At 51.3% G+C, this 18,752-nt stretch overlaps 10 protein-coding genes across 10 annotated transcripts; 7 read left to right on the plus strand and 3 right to left on the minus strand.

The window, feature by feature from the left end:
• Window positions 1–918: 918 nt before the first annotated feature.
• HETIRDRAFT_164964 (uncharacterized protein) lies at window positions 919–1,863 on the plus strand (the record flags this gene model as incomplete). Its single annotated transcript, XM_009554995.1, has 8 exons — window positions 919–934; window positions 1,048–1,107; window positions 1,161–1,193; window positions 1,258–1,389; window positions 1,448–1,558; window positions 1,616–1,660; window positions 1,716–1,760; window positions 1,814–1,863. The coding sequence occupies 8 exons, from the start codon at window positions 919–921 to the stop codon at window positions 1,861–1,863; spliced, it is 492 nt and encodes a 163-aa protein (XP_009553290.1).
• Window positions 1,864–2,872: 1,009 nt separating this feature from the next.
• HETIRDRAFT_482614 (uncharacterized protein) lies at window positions 2,873–4,628 on the plus strand (the record flags this gene model as incomplete). Its single annotated transcript, XM_009554996.1, has 5 exons — window positions 2,873–3,244; window positions 3,296–3,673; window positions 3,733–3,936; window positions 3,992–4,167; window positions 4,220–4,628. Exons 1-5 carry the CDS (start codon window positions 2,948–2,950, stop codon window positions 4,626–4,628), a joined length of 1,464 nt encoding a protein of 487 aa, XP_009553291.1. The 5' UTR covers window positions 2,873–2,947.
• Window positions 4,629–5,418: 790 nt separating this feature from the next.
• On the plus strand, window positions 5,419–7,092 carry HETIRDRAFT_12392 (glycoside hydrolase family 28 protein; the record flags this gene model as incomplete). The annotated part of the gene is made up of 12 exons (XM_009554733.1): window positions 5,419–5,544; window positions 5,610–5,660; window positions 5,732–5,833; window positions 5,885–5,901; window positions 5,960–6,068; window positions 6,120–6,288; window positions 6,339–6,384; window positions 6,433–6,501; window positions 6,559–6,700; window positions 6,755–6,828; window positions 6,883–6,987; window positions 7,050–7,092. Coding segments are annotated over 12 exons (1,053 nt in total), but the record flags the coding sequence as incomplete, so codon positions are not given.
• Window positions 7,093–7,412: 320 nt separating this feature from the next.
• On the plus strand, window positions 7,413–8,363 carry HETIRDRAFT_482616 (uncharacterized protein; the record flags this gene model as incomplete). The annotated part of the gene is made up of 3 exons (XM_009554997.1): window positions 7,413–7,570; window positions 7,674–8,231; window positions 8,286–8,363. Coding segments are annotated over 3 exons (717 nt in total). The 3' UTR covers window positions 8,287–8,363.
• A 314-nt stretch (window positions 8,364–8,677) lies between these two features.
• Window positions 8,678–10,434, minus strand: HETIRDRAFT_164961 (uncharacterized protein; the record flags this gene model as incomplete). Its single annotated transcript, XM_009554998.1, has 2 exons — window positions 8,678–10,362; window positions 10,419–10,434. 2 exons carry the CDS (start codon window positions 10,432–10,434, stop codon window positions 8,678–8,680), a joined length of 1,701 nt encoding a protein of 566 aa, XP_009553293.1.
• A 1,463-nt stretch (window positions 10,435–11,897) lies between these two features.
• Window positions 11,898–12,191, plus strand: HETIRDRAFT_164960 (uncharacterized protein; the record flags this gene model as incomplete). The annotated part of the gene is made up of 2 exons (XM_009554999.1): window positions 11,898–12,002; window positions 12,060–12,191. The coding sequence occupies 2 exons, from the start codon at window positions 11,898–11,900 to the stop codon at window positions 12,189–12,191; spliced, it is 237 nt and encodes a 78-aa protein (XP_009553294.1).
• Window positions 12,192–12,837: 646 nt separating this feature from the next.
• Window positions 12,838–13,812, plus strand: HETIRDRAFT_431047 (uncharacterized protein; the record flags this gene model as incomplete). Its single annotated transcript, XM_009555000.1, has 5 exons — window positions 12,838–12,852; window positions 12,912–12,977; window positions 13,159–13,381; window positions 13,415–13,578; window positions 13,630–13,812. 5 exons carry the CDS (start codon window positions 12,838–12,840, stop codon window positions 13,810–13,812), a joined length of 651 nt encoding a protein of 216 aa, XP_009553295.1.
• An 871-nt stretch (window positions 13,813–14,683) lies between these two features.
• On the minus strand, window positions 14,684–15,252 carry HETIRDRAFT_482620 (uncharacterized protein). Its single transcript, XM_009555001.1, has 4 exons — window positions 15,172–15,252; window positions 15,087–15,117; window positions 14,907–15,006; window positions 14,684–14,841 (listed from the first exon to the last, which is right to left on the minus strand). The coding sequence occupies exons 1-4, from the start codon at window positions 15,184–15,186 to the stop codon at window positions 14,766–14,768; spliced, it is 222 nt and encodes a 73-aa protein (XP_009553296.1). The 5' UTR covers window positions 15,187–15,252; the 3' UTR covers window positions 14,684–14,765.
• A 397-nt stretch (window positions 15,253–15,649) lies between these two features.
• Window positions 15,650–16,554, plus strand: HETIRDRAFT_164958 (uncharacterized protein; the record flags this gene model as incomplete). The annotated part of the gene is made up of 3 exons (XM_009555002.1): window positions 15,650–15,966; window positions 16,018–16,479; window positions 16,533–16,554. The coding sequence occupies 3 exons, from the start codon at window positions 15,650–15,652 to the stop codon at window positions 16,552–16,554; spliced, it is 801 nt and encodes a 266-aa protein (XP_009553297.1).
• A 346-nt stretch (window positions 16,555–16,900) lies between these two features.
• HETIRDRAFT_482623 (uncharacterized protein) lies at window positions 16,901–17,969 on the minus strand (the record flags this gene model as incomplete). Its single annotated transcript, XM_009555003.1, has 1 exon — window positions 16,901–17,969. Exon 1 carries the CDS (start codon window positions 17,753–17,755, stop codon window positions 16,901–16,903), a length of 855 nt encoding a protein of 284 aa, XP_009553298.1. The 5' UTR covers window positions 17,756–17,969.
• Between the last annotated feature and the right edge of the window lie 783 nt (window positions 17,970–18,752).

Raw genomic sequence — 18,752 nt, forward strand, 5'->3', positions numbered from 1 at the left:
CGCATTGAGTTTTGAGGCATCGAATCCCAAGTCACATTCGTGTGCGCATTGACCAGGAACTTCGACGTTCTTCTCTATCTCATCATGAATTTTGTGCGTCTCCAAAAGCTCAGTCTACTCACGGCTTTGAAGTCATCCGGGTTCTAAGCAATGCGATCAGCCAGGATCAAAACTCTCCATACTTGGATCAAAAAAGTCGAAACGATCTCTGTCATTTCTTGATATGATGAGCGTCATCGGGTTTGATAAGGTCCCTCATCTATGTCCAATCACAGGGAACTGTGTCTCCTGCAACCCTTGTGTGCCTCTTGAAGCTCTCTGTGATGTTCTCCAGGAGTCGGATCTCTTCGCACCGCAACTGTTCTTTAGAACACACTGATTCAAATGCCCGCGTAAACTTTCACTAAGGTCATACGTGGTGACCGGTGTCAGTCGGGTGTCCCCCTAGGCGCTGAGTTGATAGATCGTATGGCGTTAATCACTTGTTCTGTGTCCGCTATTATGGATGCATATGACACTCGATTGCGGATCCCGTGTTTTTCCCTGCATGTCTTGTCGTATAAAAGCATACGTTCCGGTAGCTGTTCACATTTCCCACTCCCTTCATGTCATCTAGCGGCCCGGATCTTTCTGCAACGCTACGAGGCCTCGACCATCTGAACCTAGAGACTGTATTTAGATTCCTTCGTTGCTCAATACTTCGTGCTCACCACTTCATAGTATATCAATGGTCTGTTGGGAAACTTTAATCGCCTGGCCATTGATTGTTAATCTACCTTCCAGCCTGTGCAGTATCCATACTTGTGAGCATCCACATGACCAGCAATTTTCTTGCTCGAGTGCGGCTTATATGTCATGTTAGGTGTACGATTATTTATTGACCTTGCAATATGAAGTCAAGTACATGTGGACGGCGAAATGGACTCTAGCCAAGGTATTATTCTTTCTGACAAGATACCCGGTATTTGTTGACATATTTTGTGCCATATATCGTGAGTAGTATCTACTATTGTATGAGGAACCCTCCTTGAACCAAGTCGTTCGCAGTGCAACTCGGCAAAAACCTTTCTGGGGAATTTTGCCACAATTTGTACACTTCGAACGGATGTGCGCTCGCTTATATCGCCTTGCTGGACCCTGATATTGACTTCACTCTCCAGGGTTGATTGTCTTCGGAATTGCTGTCGCCGAAGGTCAGTCCATATTGCATGGGTTGTTTCTGATTGTTGGTGACTAATCAACCTCTCTGCACGACAGGCATCATCATTTTGAGAACATGGGCTATGTGGGGCCGGAACAAGATTATTGGGATCTTTCTCCTCGGGTTGTTCTTTGCGTCTCTCATTGCAGCTAGCGTCGCACTTGCGTTGTTTCAGAAGTCCACGCATTGTACGTAGTCACATCAAAAATACCGGCCCCGGAATTCGTACTGATATTCTATTGGTAGTTATCCCCATATCATCCCTTGGGCCGTTGTCGACCGGCAAGGGATGTCTTGCTGACCGCGCCAACATAGACGTTGTGGGTACGTATGCTAGCTTTACGGCGTTTGACACCGGTGCGCCATTTTCTCCTGTCGGCAGCGCTCAGAGGTAGACTGATGATCATATCTCAGTCATCGTGTGCCTCACAGTGTTCAAGGGGCTACAACTCACGAAGGGTAAACCACCCTCAAGTGAATCTTATCTGTTCTATATAGGCTGATTGCTGCCTAGTCAGCCCATCGAATTCGAACTTGGTTCTAATATTGTATAGAGATGGTAGGCAGGAGATTTGTTCATTTCTCTCTGATATTCCTGACCTGTGTGTATAGGGATGTTGTTCTATATCACGCTCTTTGGTTCGTATCAAATAATGTCATGACTCCAAGGCGCACAGCTCATCGATCTTGAATGCTCAGTAATTTCCTTGATCAGTGTCCTCGTTATCTTAGTGGTCTCTGTAAGCCGGTTTCTCATCTACGTACCAAAGCTGTCTCATTTTTTTTGCATCAGACAGATCTGATGCTTCTGCTGCTTGGGTATGCAACTATCTCTTGTTCTCTGCCGCATCATCAAATAACTCGCTTCAGGGTGCAGCGTGTAGTCTATTCTGTCCTCTCTGCTCGTATCGTGTTTCACATTCATCAGATTACTGAGCGTCCACAATACGATCGAACGGACCCGGTCAGGATACACAAACGGTCTCATCAAACGAGCGGTGTGGCTTTTCTCCCCCATGTCCATGATACTTCTCATCGCTGAGCTGATGTCATACAGATGACCTTCGTGGAGGTAACCTCCACATGGATGACATCGAGATGGATGTCATCGATGTGCGCCCTATATAGGTAGCCCTAAAGTATAATGCCACAACAGTAGTCTCCGTGGCTGACCTTTGCACAGAAGACAGTCGTTCTGTGTATAAGCCATAACAGTAGAGTCTATCATGTTTTTTTTTTTAATTTTTATTTCATTGGATATGAGCGAAACAAATACTCTTACGCTGTTGAATCAATATTTCTCTCTCGATGGCGGCAGTGGACATCCATGTTTTTCTCAATCATGCTGCAGCATTAATAGCCTCAAGAACATCTTCCGCCTGCTACGATTGAGCAAGATCCGCAACGTAACATGATAATACGCTTTACTTACATCGTCAGGCTATCAACAATCTTGCGCTGACGGATTGTGTGCAATGAATTATCGATGCGCTAAGCTGTACTATGATATATCTTTCAGGTCTGTCAGTGAGCTGGGGAATCAATCTGTGCATGGATGAGGAGGGTATGTAAGTGTTGCCTGAAAGGGAAATGACGTCCATTCCAGCGCAGTTCCGCAGTCCGCCACCATATGGCTCCAGCGCCAAACAATATGTGCCTGTTTTTGACTCACCTCGCTATAAGCATTGACGAGGATAGTCAAGGGTTGTTTGGTCATTTCGTATTCCATCTTGACATCCCTTCACTATGATCATCGTCGACACAGCCCCTCTGCGTAAAGGCAACCCTCCGGACGACGCTGAAGCGGCCGAGGCGGCAGCTCAGCCTCCCCCGCCAGCATATTCCGGCTATCAGCCTGCACAAAACTATCCATCGACGACTCAGATCTACGTGATTCCGGCGCAAGCGTCGCGAGTGTCTACAACAAGACGATTTTTCAAAGCTTTTCTTGTCGCCGCCCTCATCTGGGCACTCACAGGGATCTTTGTTCGCAGTTTTGTTGAATTGGTAGCCTACAGCCATCATCGGCGTCCTTACCCAGGAGTGAGTCGTGCTATTTTGAGCCTCAGTACGTGATACTAGACGTGACCATAGGCATATCAGAATGGTCCGAACTGGGAAGGCGGTCACTGGCCTCCCCCTCCACGACTTCCAATGCATCCCCACGAGCGCCCGGTAAAGTGCGTGCATGGGCCTGAGTGGACGCCTATTGGTGCTGCACCCGGTACCTATCCGAGACAGTTCATCGCGAACACGCAGCTCGATTTGCCTTTCGACTCTGACACACTCTTCCTCCTCTCTCGTGGTTCACTTTCGCACGGGATTGTGCGCATCATCGAGGACGATCACGTTGGGGCAGGAGATAAGGTTCAGGTTTCTATCGAAGTGCGGTATTACTCCCAAGAGGCACTATCAAGGGCAAATGTGTGCTCGTTAACTCGAGGGCATAGAGAAAATGGGATCGGAATCTTCGTACGGGCCCGGCTCGCTTGCATCATTGTGGAAGTTGGCTCATACTGCTCTGTTTGTAGACCTCTGACCACCGGGAGAACAGACGCGAACAACAACTTCAGTTCGATGTGACAGTCCGCCTGCCTTCTGATGCAGAAACTCTCTACATCCCCGCTTTCGAGACTGATCTCAAGCTGTTTGCGCATTATCTCGGTCCTCTTGCTTCAGCCTACACATTTGGCTCTGTCTTGCTCAAGACATCTAACTTTCCGATCGACGTTCAGGTAAGTCCTATTTGCTCATTATCTTCGCCTTATTCTCAACGGAGTGTTGTTTTAGTCCATCGACGCCTATCGTGCAAAAATTTCTACTGAGAACGCCGCTATCAGAGGCTCTTTCAACGTCTCGACATCATTGGAATTGGCGACGTCGAACGCGCCCATCGAGGCCGACGTATCGCTTTATAACTCGCAGTCTAATCATGCTACATCTCTGCGCCTGGCCACCAGAAACGGGTACGCCAACTACGGTGTCTTCCTCAGAACTGCGCCTGACTTTCTCTATCAGCCCGATCAAAGCGGCTCTCCGCCTCTACACCGATTCCCTCCGCAGTTCATTCAAAGTGGATGCGACAACTTCAAACAGTCCGCTCACTATTACAAATAACGTCTCTCCACCTGACTCAATCCTCCGCCTCTCTGCTGAGACATCAAACTCCCCTGCACACGTCCTTCTTGCCTCCGCATACGAGGGCACATTCTCAGTCGGGACCTCGCTGTTCAGTCCGGTTGTAGACCGAAACACGCGCAAAGAAGATCCCTCTGGACGGGGGAGGGAGAGGAGCGTCAACGTTCGGAATGTGCGAGGCGGCGTTGTTGAGGGTGCCGTTAGTTGGGAACCGTCAGAGTTGCCACGTGGTGGTGCTGGAGAAGTCTCGCTGAGAACGTCAAATAGCCCGGTAACTTTGATCCTTTAGTTGCTACTAAAAATTCTCTGCGTTTTCTTGCGGGTTTTTTCTTTATGATGATGTCCTGTTTTGTATACTGTACAGTTCTGTATACTATGTAGCCTTCTTCCCTCTTTCGTGATCCTCGATGAGCGTATCGAGCATCCTTCTTCACTGATCAGTACTATGCAATAGTACGTTCTTTCGCGTCTCACTTTGTCGCTGTCAGCTGAAACCACACTAATCATGATATTTGCGACTAGTCATGTATTTACCGATCTATCCACCGCTTATATTTCCGTTGTCGTCGACGAGGGTGCAATACTTAATTAATGGCTTGCTTGGGACGACGATCACCTGCTCACCTACCCCGCATCACGCGCGCCGCGGTCCTCACGAACACGCCGACAAAAGTTGGCCCGATTGCTTCTCCTGGATCACTTGATGCTCTTTCTAAGCGTCCCTTCATTTAAACCCTCCTGCCGAGTGCAGATCACTTCGAGGCGCGAGCAGACGCGCCACGCAACGTCCTGGCGCGTCTGCCCGGCCCGCCATAACTTCCTCCGTCTCTATTTCCGACACCAGCGGTCCGCTGCCAGGGTCCGTCGGTATATTAACGGTCTGGGCGATGCGGGCAATAGGTACGTCGTCGTTCCGCAAACAGCGTATACAACTGGCACCGCGCGCGCTCAGAATGGGTATGTCACACTTGCTGCTGAAATTGGTCGCTCTGGGGGCCGTGGCTGGCGTCGTAGGCGCGGATGCGAGACGGGAGCCGCCGCGGCCTAGGCCACACGCGACGTGTACGCTCGCAGCGAGCGGGGGCGATGACGCGCCTGCGTTCGTCAAGGCCGTCTGGACTTGCGACACGGTGATCGTCCCGAAGGACACGACCATCGGCATCGGGACTCGGATGAACATGACTGGTGTTTCTAATAAGCATATCGTGAGCGCCTCTCTCGATAATTTTTATCCTGGGGAAGGATAATCAGACGCGTCCATGGCGCACAGAGCGTGCAGGGGACCGTCAAGTTCACTGATGACATCTCGTATTGGATCTCAGTACGTGTATCAAATGTACTGGAGCATTATTGTGCACAGTGTCAATGCTGCGTCGTTGTATGTTCTGGTAGAACGCGTTCTTTTTTGAATTTCAAAACCAGTCGACGTTTTGGGTTCTCGGAGGGGAGAACATTGTTCTCGACGGAAAAGGAACGCTCGACGGCAGCGGTCAGGTCAGTTTGTTGACAATTCGTGAAGACGTAGAAAGTGACAATCTATCCTAGGCTTGGTATGATGCTTTGTGCGTATGAGCCGAAACCCATCCATGTTATCCGTACTCATTTGATTGAATCTCTCAGTGCTAGCAACAGCACGCTTGTCCGTCCCATCATGCTCACCATTCTAAATGGGAACGATGTGAAAATCCAAGACATCCGCGAACTCAACGGTCCGAACTGGAACAACCTGGTACTTCACCGTGCTTTGTTCATAAGTGTTTCTCATATTGCATTTGGGCAGGTTTATCAGAGCAACAATGTAGTCTACGATAACATAACCATCGATGCCCAGTCCACATCCAAGAATACTGCGAAGAACACAGATGGTTGGGACACCTATCGCAGCGACAATGTCGTCATTCAAAATTCAGTCATCAATAACGGAGATGACTGTGTTTCCTTCAAGCCAAGTGTGCATCACCAGCTGTGTCCTGTCTGATTCGATTTGACATCGTTGTAGACTCCACAAACATTCTAGTGGCCAACTTGCAGTGCAACGGCTCTCAGTAAGTCTATGCTCTTCGCATGTTTGGCATTGCTCACACTCCGCGTAGCGGCATCTCGGTCGGCTCGCTCGGTCAATACCCAGGGATATTTGATATCGTCCAGAACGTAACAGCCGTGTACGCAGCATGGCTGCATATTTTTTGCCATTCGTCTCTCATGATGCCTGTTGTTAGAAACATCACAATGTCTAACGCACAGAACGGTGCACGCATCAAGGCGTGGGCGGGTCCTAACGTAGGCGGCGGCATCGTGAAGAATGTCACGTTTCAAGACTTCTTTGAGACTAACGTTGACAACCCGCTCATCGTCGACCAGGTACTGTAAAGTTCGCTCGCCAGGAACCCACATATGCTTATAAAATAACCGCAGTGCTATATGACCTCTGCATCGGCATGCGCCCAGTTTCCATCCAACACTTACATCCAGGACATATGGTTCAACAAGTGCGTGGCGGCTGTCTCCGCTTGTAACAGCTTCTACTGAGGCTACTGTCTCAGTATCTCTGGGACATCCTCCGGAAAAGAAAAGACTGTCGTGGCATCCCTGTCGTGTTCTCCGGACGGCAGGTGCAGCGATCTCAATGTCAACAATATCACACTTTCGTGGGTCTCGTTTGCTGCCTTCTTTTACCCTTCGTGACTGATCTCTCGAGCCCTCGGTACAGGCCACCTTCCGGTTCAGCAACATACACATGTCAAAATGTGAATATTACAGGCAGCTCTTCGGTGCTTTTTGGGACGTGCGCTGTTACTGGTTGAATGTTATGTCCACGTGCGAAGGACAGGCTCGCACAGTGCCTGTGTGCGCGAATGTAGGCTGTATAAGATTCAAAAAGTCATTTGACACTCACGACCATTATTCGGATACGGGGAATCGAACCCCGAGCTGCCGCGAGCACTCATTGAGAGGCGGCAATGTTAGCCGTTACACCATATCCGATGACAGAAACAAGTCTACACCGTATACATCAAGGGCTATCGAGGGACTGGAGTGGTCGCCGAGAGATGTTTGTGTCTGTGTGTCCGTCATGCAGTCCTCCCGTCTTCGCTCCCTCTTCCGCTTCGGCGGACCAGGCAAGGTGCACTCCATCCCTCCTTATGCCCTCAAACGGCCGTTCTTTGAAAGACCACCGCCATGGTGGGCCAAGCTCACCTGGGGCTTCATAGCGGCGGACATATTCGTGACGTGCGCTCTCCGCTCCCACTTGCTGTCGCGTCACCTGTCTTACGCATCGGGGACATTGTTGTCTTTTCCTTGTGTTTTGCGTTCTATTCTATAATATTCAAAGGTCGACGATGACGGAACTGACGTGGTCAAAATGGACGGTCCGTCGCGATTCCGTCGGAACGGGACAGACCCCCGACGATGGCGACGCCGGTGAGGAAGAAGAGTTCGTGCTGCGACCGGCATGGCAGCGCGCTGGCGTGTGTCTGGTGCATCTCGGAACGGGCCTTGGTCTCGCAACTCTGCTCTTCATCGGCCGTTCACGCGTCGTCCGGCGACTGCACATCCTTCCCGCGGGCAGCGTCTCGAATGCGGCGCAAGGCAAACAGCTCTTCATCCAGGGACAGCACAACATAGGCGCGAACGGCGCCATCGTTCCGTTTAAACACGCACATCTGCAGCCTGGAAGAGACGACACGGAGATCATCCTTCGCGTCGACGGCGTTCGAGGACACTGGTGGATCGGGCTCACCAGTGCGCGGATCAACGGGCAGAAGCTTCACCCGAAGCAGGTGAAGGAAGAGATGTTGGATGCTTGGGGCATCCGGAAGAAGAACGCGGGGCTTAGTGAGAGTGGGAGCGACGGGAGGTGGATAGGAGGGCCGATCTTGAAGAACTCATAGTGAGTAGCGCTCGACGACTTCGTGAAGGCTACTGAGCTTGTTCTGTGATCAAGAAACATCTATTATTGTGCGTATAGTAACAAGTAGAGCAGAGCAAACAGCGTCGCGTATCGGTATACCATCTTTCCATCTTACACTACACCGCGTATATGTGCACAGAAACGCACGACTGAGACAAGGAAAACATGAGACAAGTAGAGAACAAGGTAGACAGAAGAAACGTCAAGGATGCAAAAAAAAAACAGTCCATAAAAGAAACGTGCGTGGGGAGAAGGCAAAGACGTAAGTTTTCTAGTTTTGGAACAAGGGCACGCCGCGTGCGCTCAGAAGGCTCGAAGAAATAAACGACCGCCGCGGTCAGGATGGGAATACAAGGCGCGAAGCTGGTTATGCAGCCGGGGGAGAGAACAAGGAGCGTGGTTGCGGTTTACTGCGGGGGTATAAATCAGAGCTGGTGCGTCCTAGTGCGTCCTTTGGTCGATGGAGGCGCTTTGCTGGTGCTGTTCTCACTCTTCCGTGTACGTTTCCCGAGATCGACGCCCACAGGAGCTTTGGACGACGAGGCCTTGGGACCATTCGTAAGCAAGCATTCTCCGTTTGACTGGCCCTTCCGATCAGCAGCGCGCTTCAGGTTTCGGAGGTGAATTTTGGATTCCTCGTGCCGCCCCGAGGTGTCTCGTCGCTTGACAACCCCGCAAATTGGGCAGGAGCCGTTCAGATGCCTTTCCTTGATTTCATACTTCAGCTTGAATGCGTCCCATCCGTCCAACTCCCGGAAGCTGGCATGGGCTTGAACGGTGCCGACATGTCTCTTCACGTCGTCTAGGGTCGTGCATGTTTTCCGACAACCGGGGACCAAGCAGAGATAGCGACCTTCCGGCGTTCGCTGGGGTGTAAAGCCAGTGGAGGCCTCTGGCGGTCCAGCCGCCCCATGGGTTACATGGTTTGGCGCAGCCAGGGACTGGAGGTCGTCCTCTGGCTCTTCTGTGTCAAATGTAATCGTTGATGGTGATTGGACCCCCGCAGGGGTACAACCAACCTGGGATGTTGCAGAGCTTTGCTCTGCATGTGAGGGCCCCGACTTCCTCCTCTTGGCTTTTGGTTTCTCTTCCTCGTCTTCCGCTGGTGCTCGCCTTTTCCGTGATCTGGTGGGTTGAGGATGGCGAGGCTCGGGAGGTGTCAAGTCCGACGGAGGAGAAGCTGTGGGATACTGGGCGTGGGCGTGCGTGAGAGGAGGTGCGGGGAGAGATGAGATGGGATACGCGGAAGGTTGTGGCATCCCACCGGGAATCAATCGCATGCCCGAGGAGTGATTCCTTCGACGCCGTGACGGGCCTGGGTCAGTCGCATGAATGTTGTGAGCTGGGGGTGGCGGACCAAGACTCGGCGGTTGTTGGAGGTAGGGGTGGTAGGGTTGTGACGGGCCCGGGGTGGCATCGTATGGATACGACAGGGGGATGGTGAAACCGGTGGCAGACACGTCTGGAATGTACTGAAACCCGTCTGGAATGCACTCAGGACCGGTGGTATGTTGTGCATAATTATTGGGAAGGGAATCGGCCCAACCCAAAACGTACTCGGTGCGCGCATCCCACTGCTGTGCCATGCCTGCCGTCGATGAAGCTGTCCAGTACTCCATAGGAGGATACGTCGCAGAGGGGGCTTCGCAGTGTTGGGGAGGGAGCGACGGTTGACCGGGGAATGAGTATGCGCCATTCAGTGGACCGGGCTGCGCCTGCCCTGCCGCGAAGAAACCGTCGTTCTGAACCTGATGCGACGGGGGAGAGAGGGACGTATGGCGGGGGCGGGCAGGGTTTGAGGCGGGGTAAGGAGTAAACCGATGATTGGCGCGGGCGGGCTTGGAAGAACTGGATGCCACAGCGTTGAGGAGCTGTGGGTCCAGGAAAGGCGTCATGGATAGGCTGCCGTTCGGTGATGCCGATCCCGAAGTCGACAGGGTGAAGCTCGCGTCGGTCTGCTCGACGAACAACGGACGCTGTTCTTCGTCCCACGAGGTCGTCGACGAGGTGGCATATGGTTCGTTGAACCAAACGTCCGTGTCGACCATTGAATTGCCAGGGAAGCCGTTGACATTGACCAGGGATGCTTGCTCGGAGTAGTCGAAGTTGACTGAGCGGAGCGACATCAGTCGATGGACACCGAGAGAAGTGATGGTCAAAGCTTACAATTGTATTGGGACATGGTTGTTGTTGGAAGAAGAAGGGGTTGAGCAGTGGTCGGGACAATTGCGGCGAGTGATGGCGATGGTTGACAGAAGGGTCCGAGCAGTGGTCGGGATAATGGAGGCGAGTGATGGCGGTGAGGGAGATGTTGTGTCGGACCAACTCGCCACGCTGACCGCCTTTTATCTTCCTCCGTCCAGTGCTGGTGGTGGCTTATTTGCTCCTGCATCGGAGTCAAAGCGACCACCTCATGTCCAAGCGGTGGTCATGTTTGTGCGGTGTGGTGGACCTTACTCCCTTGTACTTTTGTCCACCGGTGGCTTGTGGCAGCATCGCTTTCTTGCCCACGTCGTCATTGTAGGCCATTTAGAGGTATAGAGGACCAGCGGGTTGGTGGGGGGTGCCCGACCAAGGCGGCCGGCAGAGATTACGGAGCTCGAGAAGCATGTCAAGGTCCAAGCGTGCGTCACCCTGACGCGTCTACGGGCTTGGATCCATTAATTATGCCAGCACAGTGATGTGAAGGGAGGAGTGTCCCTCCAGGAGCGTCACATATTTCGAGCACATTCTGACTTCTAGGTCTTCCTCTGAGATCTAACACAAGGCAAGGTGGCCGTGCGTGTGGAGGCAGGGTCAATGCGCGGCCGCGTTCTGAGGGTGTTCCCGGCCCTCCAGACAATGCGATTGGACGCGCCGGGGAGTTCCTGATATCTGAGACGGAATCGATCGAGTTACCGCCCGCTGCCTCGGGATCTCGCAGGTGCCTCGCTCGTCGCTCTGTCGCTATAGAAGGACGTCTGGCAGCCTCATGTCTGGGTCACCTCCGCTCCCTGTATTCTTCGCAAAAATGTCCTTGTACTCTAAAAGACAGGAGCTCGAGTGGCCAGGTGGGGGTCTGAGCTAGTGGACCTGCACCCCGTACGATCCTGTCCCCCCTCCTCCCTCGGAAGCTCTGGCCTGCCACCGATCGGAAAGCCACCAGAGACTGCACGATCGCTGTACCAGTCTGAACTCTGTTGACGATACACGCGAGAGAAGAGAGGCCGTTTAGACAGCGACAGGCGGTGCGTTGACAAAATTGCCGTTGGGTGTATCACTCCTTTTTTTATATCTATCTCGTATCACGCTCATGTCGAATCGATTCGCTTCTTGACATCCATCCGCTCGCTTTCCTGTCAGTCTTCTGTCCCACATCGCGTCAGAGAGTGTGCACGACCCAGGTTCTCGTCGATTGAGTGGCGGCTACACGCTTTGACTCGGCCTCAAGGAGATTTCCGCGACCTTGCTCCAACACCATCAGTCACTCCGGAGGCTGCCACCGCATTCTACGTCTCAGCTTATGAGAGATTTGACTGTTTTATAGGAAATCCCGTAAATAAAACAAGAATGTCTTGATTGTGAGGCCTTGAGGGCCCATGCGCGCCACCCGTTGAACTATGTTTTGGCGGATCCAAGGGGAATCGTCATAAACTTCGCACCCACATGCTGTGCGGCATACAAGCTTGCCTTGTCTTTGGTCGACGCAACAGAGGACGGGTAATTACCTTGTGCCCATCATCATTCTCCGATTCCCTTGTTCGCTGCACGGTGCTTTCCGACCAATTGATTTTTCAAGTGATCACTTACGCTGACTTTTTTCATCAGTCAAGCGCAGACTTTGTCACAAACGTTATCGAGAAGAGCAAAGACGCAGCCGAAAAGGAACCCACCAGTCTGTCGGTTCAGCAGAGATATAACCGCTTAGCTAATACGAGGACAAAACAGCTCACATCCTAAGGCCCTCGATGATGATCCACTCGAGGAAGATGCCATTGCAGGACCAGGCGAATATGAGCTCACATGGCCAAGGTGAGTTTCCTAATTCCACCCAGACTTAGGCATGCTCAAGCTTCAGACAGGGTTCTCATCAACGGAGATCACGGCCCCCTCTGCACAACTGTGTTCCCTCTGCCTGTGCTGCCTCCACTAAGAAGGCAACTTCTGGTTCGATTGGATCAACGTTGGTCTTGCCCTGAGAGCTGAGTGATCCTCACCCTTTGTAAACCATACCTCTTGACACGCCACGTCAACTACTCGTGGATCTTGGATTTGATGCCGATGCTGTTCTTCCTGAGTGTGCTTCCTGAAAAACCATTTCGGTCAAGGTAGCGCTTCTTCCACTCAGCCCCTATCATGATTTCTTATGTTAATAACCATTCTAGATGTCGGATGGCGATCAAGAGCTGACTCACGATTAATAGCACCCCTTGTCGTCCAGGCCAACAGTATACCATCAAACACTATACTGGGTTTGAAAGACGCTAGTCACTGACTCAGACACAAGTCCGACTTACTCACCCACTTTTTTGAGTATTTTATCAACACGCTGCAAGATAACAGCTACCCCACTACCCTATTCACTAGCTTTACTGAAAGGCTCACGATGCCTCTCGCCCTCGTAAATGCCTCGAGGCTCTCCTTGTCATTATCTCTGCTTATCTACCTGAATACGTTTAGGTCACTGGTGCAACTGGTTACCTCGGCTCTGTCACTGTAGACCAGCTGCTCGATGCTGGTTACAAAGTACGGGGGTTCGTTATCTTTTTGTTTTCATTTGCCGAAGATGCACATTTTCATTCACCGAACAATTCTCACCGAACCGTGCGGTCCGTTAAAGCAGGATACCTCCGAACTCGGCCCCGAGGTTATCAAACACAGAACGAAGTCGCTGTTGTGGATAATCTCGCTACATCGGACTTGACAGATGCATTCAAAGGTCTGGAAAGAGGCGGTAGACTATTTGGCAAAGAAGCGCCCCGAGCTTAAGGACAGGCTACCTGTTGTTACAGGCACGGAGAGGGTATACGATACGGTCACGTATGATGCCAGTAGTGCTACGAAGTTGATTGGGCTGACAGAGTATATTAGCTGGGAGGAAACGCTGGAAAGTACTATAGACGATATCCTGCGGCGCGAGGCCGAGCTGGGTATCAATACTGCAGCCTTGTCTTGATTCGTAGATTCGTGGCTATTATACGACCCCATTTTCATGTCTGTTTTCAAACTGTTCAATGACATTGGCCGAGATCTGATGCATCAGCTACACCCCTTGCCGCTGCCTGCACGCGAGATAATTATCCACCCGTTCAACAACGGAAGGAAAGACGATCAAGGGCTTATGTTGGTAGCACGTTCTTTTATTACACAAGTAGACTTCCCTTTGACATTGTTACAGCGCATAACCGCTGCCAAGGCCGCAAAAAATCGCGGCAGACAAGCATATGTAGATGAATACTTGGAGATGGTTCAATTCAATGGGGCGGACATGTCTCTACGAGCAGTTCTGAGCACCACCGTACCGTCAAGTTCGAGCGATTATACATGCTTGAATGCTTGGATGCGTAAAATTGGAATGTGATAATCGCCGGATGGGAGTTGAGAACAAAACTGGCGGCCAAATCATAAATATAATTCTCGGAAGAAGAAACCAAGCGTCACCGAACTCATCAGCGCTCGGGTGCAAGGGAGGACGCAATGCCCATCGCTTGAAGTTCTTGGACACAGAGGATGTCCAGCTTCTATGATTTGTTGCCGCGTGATCTCGTCAATGTAAGCGGTGCTCAAGCACGGTGTGGAAGAGGACGAGTGACTGGAGGGCGAATCGCAGGTCCCGAATCTCCGTCGACTCGGCCCACGGCCCTCTCTGTCACCTCCCTCGTCATTAGCGACGATCATGCGCGAGGGAGCCAGAGACGCATATTAGCGCTGCTTTCGGCGGTGGGTGGCCGATGGGCGCGATTTGCGCAACCGAGTTGACGGCGCATTTGGCCAGAGTGTTGAGTGGGTCCTTTGCGCTCGTGGGGGTGTCATACGGCTGTCGAGGACTGCGATACGTCGAAAGCATCGGTGCTCAAACGCATGGGGTATACGTCGCGAAAGCAGCACGGGTGGTCTACAATGGTCTGCGGTGCATAGCTACTTTAGATCATAAATATGACAACCAGTTACGGTCAAGAAAAGCGCTCACATAGCAATCACGATATATTGATCGCTTGTCTTCGAAGCTCCGTTCCTGAGCCACTACATAGCAAGCTGGCATGCAGGGGTAAGAAATCTAGACTCAGCATCCAGATAAGTCAGGCAACATGTCCAGAATAAGTCGAACCAGCTCGGACATGCCGTCAGACTGCTGCCTTCCGAATCGGACGAGACACTGCTCGTATTCAGTACAACGGGTGGATCGATCGACGAGCACACACACAGGGATGGAAGATGCGACAGCAAAAAAATAGAACTACACACAAGAATTAGAGTAAACATTGGAGGGCCATCGCCGTTTGATAAGGCTACACGGATTCAATCTTACACCACTCAGTACATCTCCAAGCTCATGCCATCGTGGATCTCGTAGTCTGCAAGTGTTATGTGATCTTTGTAAATCGTGTACCTGTTTCCAGTACGCATACGATGATCAGCTACTCCCTTGATCGGCGATCGCAGGAAGGGACGTACCACTTCTTCAGCTGAATCTTGGAGTGATCAGTTCCGGTCTGTGCGGCGATGAGCTTTTTGAGGTCTCCAACAGTGTCATCTGGGCTGCATTTCACTCGAACTGGCAAATTAGAAAGCCATCCATTTAGGAAAGAAGATGTGGATCAGATATTTGTGCGAGGGCGGATCAATCGAACACACCTTTGCGTCCCAGACGATCGTTGGCAATCACCTGTAAATTTTGGAGTGATGAGCGGGTTTATCAGTCGAATTTTCGTGCGCATACTTCAATCAAAGGCATCACAGGTGGGTATGTCGGACAATATCAGAACGGCTTAGGTCTCGGAAGCAGTCGCTATGGTCGACTGAGAAGGTGTGGACATTGCTAACTCACTCCCCGCAGATCAGTAAACTCGTGAGAATATGGTAAGTAGATAACTTCCAAACTTCTTGTGGATTACGTATATATGATTGCCAAGGACATTGCTGCGAGAACGACCATGGGTATGTACGGTTGACGCCTTCTACACAGCACGACTGTCTTCTGTGTAAGGTCAGCTACGCAGTGAAGCACGAGCAGTAGAGGGATCCGTCACTGTTCCAGGCAGGGATCAGCAAAGCCGTGAGTCTGTGTGATCAATTTTGGGATTGGATTGGATTGGATTGACTGTTTTCCGTGCTCCATATATCCAGAACCCTTGGTTATAGTGCTACTGTACCACCAGAGCTTTTTTGTTCATATTCACGACCCCTCTCCGAGCAACATGGCTTGGTTTCAGCGTCGGCGTTATCAGAACGGCTCCCAGCCCCAGCCTTATGTCCCCCAGCCGTATAACCCTCAGTTGCCTGTACCGCTCAGCCACCACCGTCACCACCAGCATCGCAGGGAGCGTGGACATACAGGCGGCACGACGTTCCTCCTTCTATGCGCGTTCATCCTCTTCCTCCTTGTAGCGCTGTCCTTGCCCATCATCAAACCCATCTATCTATTGCAACTGGATGGTATCATAACCAACAACCAGCCGGAAACAAGCATTGGGACGCAAGTGAGATTCGGTGTATGGGGGCTTTGCGTGACTAGGTTCGTACGACTCTTGTTTTAGCGAACATACCCATTTACGGTCTAATCCAGCGCTCTCGACCAACCCACGCTCTTCACAAACGATGGCGTTTGCATTGGTCCGCGATTGGGTTACACGGTCGACCCTTCAATACTTTCTCTCATAGGCAATGAACAACTTATTTCAATCGTCCTGAAGGGAGTCACGATTCTCCTTATCCTACACCCTATTGCTGCGGGTCTCTCCCTCGCAACCCTGATCCCCATCTTGCTCTCCTGCTGCTGTGGTCATCACGCTGCCTGGATTCTTTCTCTGATAGCCAGCATTGTCACTGCAATTGTATCCTCTGTTGTTCTGGCGGCTGATTTAGCTCTTGTCATAATCGCACGGAACAAGGTCAAAGACCTCGCTCTGGGCACGTTTGATGTAAAATTTGGTAATGGAGTTTGGATGATGGTCGCAGGCGTTGCTCTCATTTGGCTTTGCGTAATCCTGTTGTCGGCTAGGGCGTGCTATTGTTGTGGATTCAGAAGGTATGTTGCCTGTATCAGACCATTTAAGTCGTTGTACCCAAGAAGCTTTACAGGAAATACGATTACAGGTACTAATGCTGCTTTGCAGACGCATGCCTGGTGTTATGACTATTTACGAAATCTGTTACTCCTATACCTTGACTCGAGATATATACCATGCACTAGTTTTGCCACTACTGCAGATGAACGTGTATGCGGGATATTCCAAATTGTCTTTCTCAAGGTTGCTGCCAAATTCAGAAGACCCTATTCACGAGGGACATCTGTAGGTTAAGATATCGCAGAAAATTGCCCAATAATATCTGTATAAGCCACAAAAATGAACACAAGACTACACAAAGCTGTAAATCGAGAGCAGAGCAACGAAGCACGACCATACGAATAAGTAAATCCAAAATACGACGATCCAGACAAGGCACAATCACGGCTCAGAGCCGACAAGGAGATTCATCCTCCCAATCCGGTTCTCGGGGTATAGCCACACAAACCCCTTGAAATGATAACGGCGCAATAAAAAGTCGACGCGTTTCACGCCATCACTCTGGGCTCGTCGCACCGCGCCAGAGGACTTGTACCGCCTCGTGAACGCCCTCGAGACGTCAAGCTCCTGTTCCGGCAAGAGCCGTGCCCACTCATCGCGCGTGACATCCTGGTGCAGATGCGAGTGTAGTGCGTGCAGGATATCTCCGACAGTGATGTACGGAATAGCTGCGCGGTCCGGACGCGGAGGGTAAATCGACCTGCCTGTGATGTGTAGATCGAGCGTCCACTGGGGGATCGCATCGCAGACGATCCGTAGATGCTGTAACTCCGGGTACGTCGCTGATTGATCGATTTCAAGTGCCGTGAGCGGGATCGCCTGCGTGGGATTTATGCGTCGACGAGGAGATACGACAGGGGCAGAAAGGTCGAAAACGAGTAGCGGAGTGGTGGAATTCCCTGTAAGAAGAATGTGTATCTGAGGCTGAGGAGGCAATGGCGGGTTGAACAGTCGACGATAATCTAGATGAGGTGTCAAAGGGCGTGGGATGTATGCATTCCCTTCAGGCCGCCATTGTGGATGGGAAACCGTATGTCTTCGTGGCTGCGGAAAAGGTTGTTGAGCAAAGGTTCGATAATATGGAGGCGCGGTAGGCGGTGGCATGGGTGCCGGGGGGCGAGGAGGGGGCGGATAACTATGACTTCGGGGTCGTGTGTTCATACTCGAAAGAGGGAATTGATGGTAAGGAGGGTATTGTGGGGGGAGTGGATACCATCCAGTTGGAGGGTTCGCCATCGGTGATGATTGAAAACAAGGGAGTTCGCGGTCGTAACACGTTTTTCGTCTCGCACGACGCTTATATGGCGCGGCTTTCCAGGGGATTTCCGAAGGCAACTATCCTGCTGATGGCAGTCTTGCATTGCCGAACCAGGCAGTGTCTAAGAAATGAGTAGAAATGCACGCTCCACATATTCCACGCTCTCCATACATGGGTATATGGATACATGACGAGTGACTGTGAGGGTTGGGCGGGAGGCCAATGGTGCCTGCTTATACTAAGATAGCGTCGCAGTCACTGAGTACGTGTACAGCAGTGCGGGACATGCGCTGCACGTCGTACGTGGCGACCGACACTTCTGTGGGGAACCACTGTCCCCCTGGCTAATTTGTAGCACAGGCGGGAGAAGCTGTACAGCAGTGTGACAGCAGAATATTAGCGCCGTACAGGAGAAAGGGATGGATTACTGTTCCTCCACCAAAACAATGTGAGGATTCGAGAATTGCCAAACGAATGGAGATCGTCTTGGATTTGTGGATGTTCAGAGCTCGAGACGACTGAACGAAAATTAAGTGGATAGGACGAAGCAACGAGGAATCAGGATAGATCAGGATGCGCGTAAAGTGTGTCAGTTTGGTAAAAAATTATCGGGATGCAGATAAGTCACAATAAGTGCTTATCATCCCAGAATACATTCTCTGGAGTCAACTCCCATGTGAACAGGCCGGAACCGATTTTATCTGGCCGTTCTGATAGTGTGTTTCAAACATATTCAGTCACCCTCGGTCATTGCGTAGAATTCCCAACTCAACTCCGTACGTCGTTTTTCTTGGCTGACCTTGAACATGGACTGTAGGCCATGTCCTGCCTTCCAATCTGGATCTGGGAGGCAGTTCAGATGCTTTGAATGCATGGAATCGTGATATATCGTCGGCGCAAAAGACACTCCGGGACGATTGGTGGCGGATCTATTTTTGGCTGAACAATCTGATGCTCATCAACAACCCGGAGCTG

This window comes from Heterobasidion irregulare (genome assembly GCF_000320585.1).
Source record: "Heterobasidion irregulare TC 32-1 unplaced genomic scaffold scaffold_14, whole genome shotgun sequence".
NCBI classification, from domain to species: domain Eukaryota; kingdom Fungi; phylum Basidiomycota; class Agaricomycetes; order Russulales; family Bondarzewiaceae; genus Heterobasidion; species Heterobasidion irregulare.

Excerpts from the sequence above, each read along its gene's own strand:
- HETIRDRAFT_482620 (XM_009555001.1), bottom strand. Across the intron at positions 15,007-15,086 it reads CGATCGTCTGGGACGCAAAG|TTCGAGTGAAATGCAGCCCA; the intron begins GTGTGTTCGATT and ends CTAATTTGCCAG. Across the intron at positions 14,842-14,906 it reads AAGATTCAGCTGAAGAAGTG|GTACACGATTTACAAAGATC; the intron begins GTACGTCCCTTC and ends TACTGGAAACAG.